The following is a 14,201-nucleotide window of genomic DNA, read 5'->3' as shown; positions in this document are numbered from 1 at the left end:
TGGTTATAGCACAATCATTATTGACTTTAGAATTTTAAAGGATGCATTTCTTTTTTTGTTTAATTCTCCTTAAATCAAGCTGATTTGATGTAGAATGGAAATTAAGCTCCATGCTAATAAGCATTTCCAAGAAATGATTTTCAAGTACTAGTAACACACTCCATCTCTGATAGGGGAGTACTATTTTTGTTTTCATCTTTTATATCTGCTTTTTCATGATAACTTTTGAAAAGCAGCTTAAGCTTATAAGTTGTATATTTGGCACAAAGCTGTTCCAAGAAATATGAAGCATAATTACCAATCCTTATAGAACAATTTAATGTTATTCTGTATAATTGTTGTAGGGAAAAAGTATAAAGGACACATCAATACACATACGACCTCCACACCAGGCTAATACTATGACACAAGTCAGACAGTGGCGACACCGTCCTGAGATGTTGATTAAAGGATGCTGTAACTACACTGCACAGGTATATTATATAGACATAGTCAGATCAGTGTATAAATTTATAAATTAAAGGGATGGTGACTTCTAATTAGTCTCTGAAATGAGTTGTTTAGAATGTTGCACAATTTAACCAATTTTTATAACCCTCCCCCCCACACACACAAAAAAAATTGCAGTTGTATATGCTGTCTGTTTTATAGACATTTGGTGTTTAGACAATAACTTGAGTATACATGTTTAGAGCTTTGTATAGTACAAGGTGTTATACCATCGGAGAATGGCTGTGGTTGATTTTTGGAGTTGTGACTTGAATGTTTAAGAATTAAGGGCCAGAGACAAGCATTTTCTTTATGTCCAGACAATGACTTGTCTTATAAAGTGTACTTCATGATGCCATACCACCAAAAGGAAAACTAATTGATTTTTAGGTAACATTTAAAGATAAGGGGCCAAAACAGGCCATATTAGTTTTGGTCAAATTCTTGTCCTGTATCAAGTATTAAATTTGAATAAAAATTCAGGTCTGTATTAAGTTAAAATAGTGTGTCCATACTTGCCCCAACTGCTTCAAGTTTGATCTGTGTAGTTGTGTCAACCTGCACCCTGCAGAGCATTTTATTTACATTAGATATTCTGTATCACAGATGTACAGTTCATTTCTACTTTGGCAGTTCTTTTTTATTGTATCAGTTAATTTAAGTAAATTTTGTCAAGCTCAGTTTTTGAGTGTTATTTTACAGTAAAAATTCATGAAAAAGAGGTTGTATACTGTGAAAGCAGAAGTTGTTAATGTGAATATTGTGAATAAATCTGAACTTGTACCATTAAGATTTAGAAATGTTTTTCTATAATGGCAAAAATCAAAAACAAAAATATGGCATACTCTTAAACTTCAGAAATAAATGCACACAGTGATTTCTAATTTTATGACAACCTGAAATGAAATAGAACTGAAGTATTATTGTCTATTATTGTAGTATCTGGGGTCCACTTTAGTTAGACAGCTGACAGGTACAGAATCTACTATAGAGGGCATTGCTAAACTAAAGGTCAGTTCACCTACATGTATGAGCATGTCACAAAGGAATGCAGAGTGTTTTATCCAATTGGAAAAAAACACATTTAGTTTTCATTGTAAAGTGAACTTGGTACAATCAGAATCTGCTTATTTGTTGGAATTTTCAGCAAGAAAATGGATAAATAATTATTAACTTAATTGATACTTGCCACTGCCAATATCAGAAACAATCTAAATAGAAAAATTAAGGTAAGTTACTTAATGACAGCAGTTGTTAATAGTTTTTAACAATTCATATGTTTTTGTTTGTTTACTAACAGAATAAATTTGTGAGGAAAAATGAGGTTTGTCAAATCACACAATGTTTATCTGTTATCTGCATGCAGTTGTTTACTTCCCCATCATTTGGTATAAGATGTCAACAACTCTGTAGTCTTATAATTCTTTTTATTGTCCACCCCTCCTAAAATGTTGTATTTACTTTGTAAGAAAAGCTCATTTGGTGTAAATCAGTCTTTTGTTTAAAACAAGCATTTGACAGTGTTAGATTTGTTTATTTGTGGGAAAACATTGTCTTTTTTATACATCTTGTTGGCTGAACTCAATAGATATAATAAACTTGATGTATTGAACATTCATTTCAATAGAATTGCAGTCAATATTCAGTTTAGAAGGAAATAATTTCAGGTGGAAGTTAAGTAATTTTTAATCTTGTTACATGGAGTTGAGCAATTCCAATTATTCCTTTTTTAAACATGTAAGAATCAACAGTTGTCTTTTATACTTTCGTAATGTAAGCCATTCTAGCAAGTTTTTCACGTAATCCACCAACACACAACATTCTGATTGGCGGTCTCATTGGGGAAAGGAAGAACTGTTTTTTTCTTTGAAACTTAGACTATTTTCACTTCTGTAAGTAGGTAAGTGCTTTGAAATAAATTATTTAAAAGTATCCAAGTACTTACTGAAGCTTCAATAAGTCACATATTGGAATTTGAAGTCTACTACTGTCCATTTCTCCAATTGGACAGTAAACCTGTCTGTCAGGTTGGAGAGTTACTTCCCTTTGCTCAAAATTAAAAAAAAAATTATGTCAAAGTCAGGAATATGAAAAAAGGTCTATTAACAGGTCATGAGCTATTGCTTATGAATTTATTTAAAGTGGGCAGTGGATGGAATTAAACACAGTTAGATCTTGACTATACTTCAATGTAAAACAAATCTTAAAAGAAGTAGAAGGTTAAAGACTTGTAAAATTCATAATTCAATATTTTACTATATAACTGGTATTAACTTACATTGTGTTAAGTATTAGTCAATTTATTTTATTACCTAATTATAAGGTTTTATATTGTTTATTTAATATACACACATTTCTCTCTATTTTCAAAATTTATTCAGGACAGGACGATCTATTGCACTGTCGATGAACTATTACACGGTGCAATAGTCTCCTTGAGGAGTCTATTGCACTGACCCCATAATGACCTTTATCTAAGCCTTTTGATTGTTTGAACTTTTTTTAAGCGCTTCATTGAATTGGAATTTACACACAAAAAACTCATGTGTAAAAACGTAGATGTGACTCTTGTCTGCCAATTCGTAAACATGGAGCGGTCAATTTCCTATTCCTAGTCAACTGGTTGTCTCTTTGACATATTCCCCATTTCCATTCTTTATTATATCTCATAGATAAATTAGGTAATAACTGTATATCATTGTATGCAGTGTAAGTCAAGTTATTATACTGTATTAAGTATTAGTCAATTTATCCCACAATTTTTTTCTTCAGTGTAAAAAGTGAATAATTTCCCTTAGAACACTGTTTAGTTTTAAAATTTTTTGAAAAGATGAATAATTCATTGTATGTAATAAACAGTATAAACTCTGTTGATCTAATTCTAGGTTCAAATTTATATTGTAAGTTTCCAATGTTAAAAGGACGTGTTTATATAATTATTATTATGTTTTATCTGTTAGTGTTAAGAGTACAAACTTGGTTATGTGGTATTAAATAAGAATGCTATCTATCTCTACAGGAAAGTAGTTCATAGTACACAATGTCCTGTTGAGATATATAACACCACACAACCAAGTTTTCACAGGGTTTAATGTTTTTGACATGTCTCAGTCTGTCGGACTGATGTCTTCTTTTTGTCATCACAACTGCTCTCGAACTACTGAACAGAATTTCCCAAAACTTTATTATGTAGTGAGGAAACAGTATGTAGTTGTGATATCATCAGGAAATATTGATCCCTTTAAATTTTATTACAATTAAATTATGTTCCTTTGAACTTAGTTACCTGGTATGGACTATATGAAAATCATTTACCGCTTCCATCAGTCATGTCGTCAAAGGGAGACAATTCCTTTTTTTTTGCCTCAACAATTAATGAAAGTCTCCAACCTTAAATCAATCCAACCTACAATAAAAGGAGATTGGGTGTATGATAGTATTGGTTTTTATGATATATTTATATTGCTTTAAGATCTTTGACTCACTGACTTATCAAGAAAAAGTACAAGTTTCAGACTTGGAGCCAGGAAACCCAGGAAAGCTCTTATGTTAGTGCTCAATAATACTGCTATTTGGCAATTGTTTTTTGTATGATAGAATTAGATAAATATATGATTCTCTTTGTTGGGTATTTAGGCACACAGTCCACGATTGGTAAATATTCTCTGCTACTGTACATTCATTACATAATTGCTTTAATTAGCTGATAATTTTTCTTTGCATACCCAGTAATTAATTACTTAGAATGTAAAATGATATGATAAATTTTTCAGATCGTGTCTGTGTCCTCCAGAATGGTCTTTCTGTGTAGTGCTTTTCTTGCAGGTGCATGATGGAAACTCCTGAAAGCATTATACAAAGCGTACACTGAATTTATTTTATATAAATTGAAGCCTTCTCTTTTGATGTTTCTACTAACATCTCTTTTATCTTATTAAGCTTTTGACAAATTCTTATATATCCTCGCCTCAATGCTTTTCTGTTCATTTCAGACCAAACGTTCTATTGTTAACATTGCATGAAAAAGTACAGTGTAAAACTGATAGAATGGTCAGAACTGTAATATATTTTAATTGCCACATTATTGGTTACTTCAAATGTTAGGAGATAAGAATTTCAGTCATGAAGGAGTTTTGTATTTATTATTCAAGATGTATCATTTATGTGAAAAAAGTCAGCACATTTAGGTCAAATCTAATCCTGAACTGTGGTTATGAATGACAGTTGTCTTATCAGAGAATACATTACCAGTACTCTGGAACTTAGGTACTGGAATTTGTCAATATAAGTAATCATACAGCAATCCATTGATAGAAAATAGATTAGTCAATGATGGTGCATTAGAAGTTTCAGTACAATAGTTCTGATTAAAGTATTTTTGTATTTGCTTGTATTGTACCCTGAAATATTTATTGATAAGAGTTATCTCTCTTTTGACAGTGAATTAAAGTTGTTTCTTTCATTGCATAGACTTCTTTAAATGCTATTAAAAGCAGGTTTTTTATTAATTGAATAAAGATATGCCCTTCACTTAATATTTATTGGTTCCATTGATCTTTTAGTAAAATTTCATATCATGAGTAGGAAGTAATACTTGAATTTTAGGTACTAGTAATAATAGGAAAAAATATTCCTCTTTCTTAAGTTACTATGGTTTTAATGTTGAAATTGTCTGTACTTCATGATATTTTATATTCTACAAGATAAAATGTATAGGATTTATATAAAAATGTTACTTACAGATCTTGTATTTGACATTTAACAAACAAGCTTGCTTGTATCAAAACTGACTTCATTTAATTTTTTTCAGCTAGTTAAAATTTCCTGTGAGAGTTTTAATTTATGAGATTGAGATTAAAACTTAGGCATACATACTCTATGAGTTATTTTTCTTATTAAAACAGGAATCCAGCAGGAAAAATGGGATTCCATCAGGAATTGATTAACATGTTTATTAAATGATTTGAAATTTACATTTGAAGGTCAAGGTTATAGAGTCAGATTGATGTTCAGTATATTTAGAAGATGTCAGTTCATTTTAAGTTGATCTAAGGAATCTGTTCATGTGCTGCATTATCAGGAAGATAACAATCCAATTTACAAAGAAAATTTAGTCAAATTTTCAAGCTTTAAAATTTTTGTAAGGTTTTTGTAATTTGCCAGATGAACTTTTATTAGTGTTTTATATTGCACCATTATTGCCAAAATAGTCTATAATTGCTCTCTTAAAAATGGGTTTATTGTGATCATATATTATAGAGACCCAGTAAGTTCATAGGGGGTAAAAAGATATTTAATTGGGACAAGATGGTATTGTATTGATAGTTATGTTGGTAATTTGGTTTGATAGGATAAAGTACTTATAACTAGGATTGGATTAATTTTTTATATTGATTTATTTTAGATGATGTTTTTGGTGTGTGTTTTAAGCGTCAATTATCCAAAACTATTCATATGTCAGCTAAACAAATTAATCTTTCAAATTTATTCATTCATGCTAAATTTTCTTAAACTTATTTGGTGTAAATTGATTAGTTCTTTTAGTACATACTTAAAATCTGATGCTAATTTCAAATGATTAAACTCATTACAATTTGAAATTAAATTCTATGATGCAGCGTCAATTAGCCTATATTACTTTGATCAATTGAATACTGAATTGACCATCTTGTAAAGTATATGAGGCGTAGTTGATCATTCAGCTTCCCTGATCCTTGCTTTAGTCAGTAATAGTTTACAATTGATAAGCTTCTCAGACGTGAACCAAGTCACATTGGTTGTCTACATTAAACAAACGTATATCTTCTTGGGCAATTCATGATTACTCTCATCTCATGCTGTCATGGACAATTTTTCCGGATTTGTTCCCCAACTGACAAACCAATACCTAACATCATTTCATATGGCAAATCTAATGTCTATTGGACTGGAAGTAAGCGCCATCTATATTACAGAGGCATCAAATTGTGGCGAGATGATTCAATTAATCGCCTTAATTATTTCCTATTCTTGCCAGCGTTTCTATAATTCTCATCATATTTGATGTTCGCCATCCAAAATAAATGTTAGGCACTTTGAAGTTTATATGAATGGCTTGAATTAATATCTACTGAAAAGTTCATCATTAATTTTTCCTGTTTTTGAATAAGTCTGCCTTGCCGTATACAAGTCACCATTAAATGACCTTTACAAAGTGTTTGCAGTAGTTGTTTAGAAATGTGAAATCAAAAGATGTCGATTTCGACCACATTGATTGATGTTGAATCGGGGGAAACTGACATTATTAGAAGAAGCACAGAGAATCATATTGTATAGAATTAATGAATCCTAGTTTTTCTCGGCAAGATTCGCTCAACCTTACTTAACTCAATTGAGCATACCTACGAGTTTACAGAAATCAGTGTCATTACTTTTCGACTACTGTTATAGATGACCCGCACAATGAAAATTAAATTTTCTTCTTCTAAATTATTTGAGTAATACATCATGTTATGGGTTCAATTTCTTTATTGCTTTTTACACACTTCAAATTTGGTATCTGTGTTACGCTTACCTTACATGGACCTTTTTGTAGAATTGTAAACAAAAGATATATATTTCCTTTTTGCTATAGAGGCAGACTTCAATACACTCCTAAGTTCTCTATAAAACATTAATTAACCATTTAAGATTTTTGAAGGAATATTTTTTGTATACTTTCTTGAACATTTGATGCATAGAGTGCTAGTATGTTAACTGTGTAGTTTCTGAAAATAATCTTTGACCTCTAGACTTGACCTTCTAGAGATCAACTGGAGTTAGACCACTGTATTTAAATCTTGGGTCTGGATCAGTACTGAGAAAGGACCACAGTATTTAGTCCTTGGGACTGGAACGGTACTGAGAAAAGACAACAGTATTTACTTATGGGGACTGGAACATTACTGAGAAAAGACCACAGTATTTAATCCTGGGGACTAGAATGGTACCGAAAAAAGACCACAGTATTTTCTCATGAGGACTGGAACAGTACTGAGAAAAGACCACAATATTTTCTCATGGGAACTGGAACAGTACAGAGAAAAGACCACAGTATTCATGGAGACTGGAACAGTACTGAGAAAAGACCACATTATTCATGGGGACTGAAACAGTACTGAGAAAAGACAACAGTATTTAGTCCTGGGGACTAGAACAGTACTGATAAAAGACAGTACCGAGAAAAGACTACCGTATTTACTTATGGGGACTAGAATGGTACTGAGAAAAGACCGAAGTATTTACTCATGAGGACTGGAACAGTACTGAGAAAAGACAACAGTATTTACTCATGGGAACTGGAATAATACTGAGAAAAGACCACAGTATTTAGTCCTAGGGACAGGAACAGTACTGAAAAACTGACAGTTTAGATAGACATATTTCATTAAAACTAGGACTGAATCTTACAAGTACCAGCTAGGTGATCAAATAGGGTTCCACTTGTAAATTCATCCAAGTTGACTTATTAATATTCTGGATGCAGATAATTTGTTGATTTTAAGGACTAAGTTATGATGGAAGTCCAGTTGATGCACATTTTAAAGTTTCAAAGCATTTTAAGATATTTCTTAAAAAAAAAAAAACAGTTTCATGTTGTATTGATGGAACCATGATGTCAGATGCCTCTTTGAATCTTTGACATGGGGCTGTTCAATGTATTACATTTCTTTTATTTAACTTGTTTCTCCTGTAGAGAATTTCATTTATGAAATGATTGTATTTGTTATTACTTTGATAGATGGATACTCTTCTTTCCAAACAATAGGATTAAAACTATGATTGACACACAAGCATGCTGGTCAATGGGCAACCATCGATAATCACATCGCCTGTTAAAATGTTAAATGAAGCATAAGTGTATTAATTCAGATCAGGGCATCCATCTTCATATTTTATATTTCTTCATTTTTGTTTTTGACCATTTTGAAGTTCATGTCTTGAGTAAAATTGCATCAGTAGCGTTGATCAGAAATGGCAAGAGTTCAACTGATATATTGATATTGTTGTTTTCTGGCGGAAATTCAAAAGGTGATGAATGTATTTTCGATTACTACTGTTAGCTCAGAGTCGTGGAAGTATTACGCCTTACACATTATATCTGAATTTTTAGCTTAATATGGGAAATTAATATTGGGTCTTCTTTAATGAAAGTTGCATTGTACAAGTTAAGTGACGAAAGATAAAGATAGTGCATACGCTTCCTTGTTCGTCAACTTTGATTTCTTTCTTTTCAAAGTACCTCATTTCCGACATGTTCTACGGAAAAATTAATTTGGAAACTGTAATGACTTCTGTATTCATTTTAAGAGTCATTGGAGCGTTTATGATAAAGATATATAAGGATATAAATCAAAGATCATTGGATTTCAGATAGGGCTAATGATATTGTATTCTTTATGGTTCCCATTAATCATTCTGATGAAAAGAATGATTCTTAAAGTCATTTCTATAGGATTCTGCACAAATCTAACGACAAAAACTTTATAATAATTACACTAAATAATAGTGATGCTTTCCTAGAAATAATTCTATTACATTTAACTGTAACCAAGACTGAGTTTAACAATCATTTGTTTTCATTTATATATTTAGGATTATTTTGAGGTTAATGTGGTCTGAGGTCATTTATATTGCCTTAAACGATCAGAGACCAAATGAGATTCTGTGGTTTAGTTACAGTCCAGCTATATTGCTCTCTATACCCTATTTTATGAAGTTTTTTTAGTGTTGTAATGATGTTAACCACTACATAATGTTTTACTGAACAGTCCACATACTTGTCATTATTGATCATGTTAAGATATCTTGGAAAATAAAAACTACAATATCTAAGTTAAACATTGATATAATGTATAAGTTTGTGATATTTATGATAGTAAAAACCAAATTGTTTTTTTTTTCTTCTAGAAATCAGCTGATGCCATAGCAAAGATACCTACCATAATGTTGTCAATATCTTATCGAGGGGTCAAGTTCATTGATGCCAGGTCAAAGGTTAGCTGACTAATATACTACAAGATAATGGATTTTCCCATACTAATATCACACTGTCTGACCAGTGATGGGCCATACATCTATAGTAGTATCTCTCCTGATTGTTATCTCACACATATGTCAATTTGACTTGATGGATTATCACATACATAAGTCAATATCTGACATGATGGGTTATTACGCACATGTCTGTATAACCTGATGGGTTACTACACATTTATGTCAGTATTTGACCTGATTGGTTATCACACACATATGTTGATATTTGACATGATTTGTTATCACACATCTATATCAATGTCAGTCCTGATGGATTATCACACACTTATGTCAGTATCTGTCCTGAGGGGTTATCTCAGATCTATGTCAGTGTCTGTCCTGATGGGTTATCTCAGGCTTATGTCAGTGTTTGTCCTAATGGGTTATCACACACTTATGTCAGTATCTGTCCTGAGGGGTTATCACACACTTATTTCAGTATCTGTGCTGATGGATTATTTTAGGCCTTTGTTAGTATTTGTCCTGATGGGTTATCTTGGGCCTTTGTCAGTATCTGTCCTGATGGGTTATTACACACTTATGTCAGTATCTGTTCTGATGGGTTATTACACACTTATGTCAGGTTATCTCACACCTATGTTAGTGTCTGTCCTGATGGGTTATCTGACACTTATGTCAGTATCTGTCTTGATTGGCTATCTCACACCTATGTCAGTATCTGTCCTGATGGGTTTTCTCAGGCTTATGTCAGTATCTGTCCTGATGAGTTATCTGAGGCCTATGTCATTGTTCTGATAGGTAATTGCACATCTAAATCAATATCTGTTCTGTTTAGTTGGTTTTTCTGTGATGACTTGAAAGATGAGCTGGTTGATGTTTTTAAAATTTCATAACAAGGTTCCAATCCACAAAAGGAGGGTTGGTATTGATTTTGTGGGCTATGGCCCCAACTGTTTAAGAATTAGGGGCCAGAATCAAATATTCTATAGAATGTTAACTTTGTTACCCATGTAGAAATGTCTATGATATTGTTCAATAATATTTTATACCACAATTGTCAGATTGGTATGGATATTTGGGATTAAGAATTTAACATTTTAGAAATTAGGGGCCATTCAAAAAGGGGAACCAGAAACATGGATTTTTCTGATGTCCCTTCAATAATTTAACAATAATGAATTGATCACTTTGAATTGCATTACAAGGTGCCATAAGTTGAGAGTGATTTTTGGAGTCAAGATGAACCTTTTTAGAATTAAGAGCCAAAAAGGGCCTAAAACCAGCATTTTTTTCATGTCTAGACATTAACTTGAGTATCAGGCTATGTAAACTTAAATGGTAGATTAACATCCAACCTTCACAAAAATTATAGGATGGGTGGGAGGATTTTATTATTTTTTTTTTTTATATCTTTCCAGATATTTGCTAGCCTAATTTTAGCTATTTGAAGTATAGATATGTGCTAAATCCATTGCCACATGAGTTTAAGAGAAAAAACATGGTTTAAGTCATCAAGAAATGAAAGATTTGTGTGTTATAGTATCTCATTACTAGAAACTGACGTGAAAAATCCTGATTTTGAAATTCTTGCCAATTTTTTAGGGGCTGAAGGGGGTGAGAATCTGCTATTAATTTTATTTGGATTATGTGGAAGGATCTCATATAAATTTTACTTCAAGGTGCCATAACAGAAAAGGAAGACTGGGATTAATTTTTTGGGTTGTGACTTGAGCTTAGTAAGAATAAAGGGGGATTAAGGGATCAGAATCAAGTATTTTTTTTATTTCTGGATAATAACTTGAGTAAAAGGGAATGGATATCTTTGAAATTGTACCACAAGTGTCATGCTCCCAAAGCAAGGGTTGAATTGATTTTTGAGGTTTTAATTGGAACCACTTAGAAAAAAAATGGCCAAAACGTGACCACTTTAATTCTGGTCAAATTCTTATTCTTTGTCAAATATCTAATCAGAATCAAAATTTGAAGTTTGACCTCTGGGGTTGTATCAAGTTGGGCCCTGTTAAGCATTTATTATTGTTAATTTTAAAAGTATCTTACTCTAAGGATTGGTTTAATCTATATCCATTTTTAATTTTTTATCTTACTACATTTCTTAAAGTAGATTTTATGCTTTGGAATTCTTAGTTTATAAATACGTTTGACTTCGCTCACAACCATTTCCATAACTAAAGGTGTTTTTTGTTGTCTATGATCTCATTCACTCAGCCAGAAACCTAATCTTCAAACCTTATAGGTCTCTGGTTTTATCTGATATCACATTTTCCCATGCCCCAGACCTAATCTCCAGTGTTCTTTAGGTGACCTAATAGGTCTCCGGTTTTATATGATATCACATTCACTCTGCCAGAAATCTCTGCTGTGTCTAACCACAAACTGATTAAGATGTTCCAACTATTCAGAGCTCAACTTTTGTGGTCTTATCAAGCTGCATCCAGTATTGCATTATTCTTCAAACTTTCTTTTATAATACTTTTCTCTCTTTTTCTACTTTCAGAAGGAAATCTGTGATCATGAGATAGTGAATATTTTTTGTGCCTGTCAGGATGCAGAGAGTATGAACTTTTTTGCCTACATTACAAGAGACAACGAGACAGGGAAACATTACTGTCATGTGTTTAGTGTCAGAACTGCTGTAAGTATACAATACCTATTCTCGTTATACGATTCAAGTGAAATCTACATACAATGATAGTTTTGGAAGTAACATACATCTGATTGGGTAAGGTATTCCATCTGTCATTTCATGGACAAAATATTTTTTTTTGTGACCGTGACTTCATTAACACTTTTTTAATGATCTGCTCGTTAAATTTTGATACCAATATTAAATTGTAAGGAATGATAATTATGTTATATTTTTGTCTTTTGAAAATAACTGAATGCCCATGCTGCATACTTGAAAATAACCTTTTCACTGGTTATTGACTCTGCACAATGTAATTGAGGTAAATCTTCATAGACAGAAATAATATACTATTAATTTATTCATTTAGAGTTGGGGAAAATTTATTGTCATGCTTACATTCAATATAGAAAACAGATACAACTGGACACACACAATACATGGAACTTCAGTAACTATGTTTAAAGTATAATGACTGATGTATAAAGGATAAACACTTCATTGGTTTCACATTTTTCATTATTTTAAATCATGATGTATTTGTATAAAGAGATGCTTATAGTTTACCTTCTGCTTCATTTGTGTACTTGTACCTAGCAAAAAGTTGAAAAATGACGTATTTTGCTTGTCTGCATAGACTTTACAAACGGGTAGAGACAGAAAATAAATAAAGACAATATAGAAATAATGAATTTCATTCTACAAAATTTATCAACATAAAATTGATTAAGTTACTTAAAACATTTGAAGAGGAAATTTCTAGAAGCATTCACAAATAAATATTGTGACAGTATGTGTATGAACATTTGTTTGTTACTGTTCAGACACAAAGTCACTTTATAATTAGATCACTAACAAGCACTATTCATGTCGCTAATTGATTGTCCATTCATTTCTAAACTCAGTGAAGCAGAAACAACCCTGGGTGAACTCCTTGACAGGAATCACACAGTTATATTATACATCATTAGGCCAAAAAACCAGGGTTTTCTGAAGTACTAGCAATTCTACAAACAAGAAATTAATTATTGCTATTGTCATCATAACAAGAATTTCATCAAGTGATGTTTCAATGATTCGTAGATCGGTAATTTTATTATCTTGCATTCCTCTTTTGACCAACGCATGATTTCACTGCTTTCGCCCGATTTACCAAAATATTTTAGTTTGTCCAATTAATTTTACCGATCATTAGGTAAGGGTGGAACTTAGTGACGATCTTACATCTGTCTAGTTGATTTGCAGATTTTATCCCCATCTGTCTTCCTGGCTTACGATACCTGTCAAAAAAATAATGGAAGTCTCCATTCTCATGTTAAAAAATCTGCTAACTTTCCTGTAGATCTGTTCAGTCATATTATCAGTTTAAAGTTTTGATGTATGGGATTTTTCCTGTGATCACTACATATAATTAAATTAGAACTAGAACCATAGAATAAAAACTTAACAAATAAGAGAGAATTATGTCTGCTTTGTTTTTTTTTGCTTTTTAAATTGTTTGTCTTTCTGAAGTTGTTTACTTTAATGATTTTATGTATGCTTTATAATTGGTTGTTTTCAATCTAAAAACTATCTAATATGAATTTTGAATAATATATTGAAAATTTTTTAAAAAATTTATTTAAAAAAAAAAAACTTTAGGCAATTGAACTGGCACTAATTATGACAGAAATTGTTATACAGCCAAAAAGAACTTTTTTCCCCTGTTTAATGACAACAAGCTAATTAAAAAGTTAAGTCATTTTGAAAATTATTGGAAGCTTAACAACGGTTTAAGTAATTTGATGGGGTCTGACGGTTATTATATTCAATCAAATGCGGGTGGTTGTTTCAAATTTTTTTGCTATCAAATGCAAACAAGGCTCCAGTAATGATAATACAATCATGATTTATCTTCTAATGCTTTGTCATATAACAATAATAGACTGTGTGGAACTCTTAATGACTTTGTCAATCTTCGGAACTCTTTTGTATAAAGTTATGAATGAACATGAGTAAACAAGATCATGTGACCATGTAAACATGTTTATGTGACCTCAGTATTGATGTACTG

General features: G+C 31.6%; 1 protein-coding gene across 6 annotated transcripts in view; it reads left to right on the top strand.

The window, feature by feature from the left end:
* LOC148609149 (uncharacterized) overlaps positions 1-14,201 on the top strand; it is a 79,011-nt gene that overhangs the window by 53,408 nt on the left and 11,402 nt on the right. For 4 of the 6 annotated variants that reach the window (XM_088542928.1, XM_088542929.1, XM_088542924.1 and 1 more), the window contains 5 exons: positions 345-473; positions 1,429-1,500; positions 4,126-4,143; positions 9,418-9,504; positions 12,020-12,157. In XM_088542928.1, the coding sequence (XP_088399054.1) occupies positions 345-473; positions 1,429-1,500; positions 4,126-4,143; positions 9,418-9,504; positions 12,020-12,157 (444 nt within the window). Of the gene's footprint in view, positions 1-344; positions 474-1,428; positions 1,501-4,125; positions 4,144-7,273; positions 7,927-9,417; positions 9,505-12,019; positions 12,158-14,201 lie in introns of those variants that run through there. The other 2 variants (XM_088542927.1, XM_088542930.1) reach the window with 2 other exon arrangements.

The sequence above is a fragment of the Perna viridis genome, chromosome 8 (genome assembly GCF_037379345.1).
Source record: "Perna viridis isolate PV_CMFRI_1.1 ecotype Kerala chromosome 8, ASM3737934v1, whole genome shotgun sequence".
NCBI classification, from domain to species: domain Eukaryota; kingdom Metazoa; phylum Mollusca; class Bivalvia; order Mytilida; family Mytilidae; genus Perna; species Perna viridis.
Note: the sequence above shows the minus strand (reverse complement) of the source record. Positions and strands in the feature narration are given on the sequence as shown.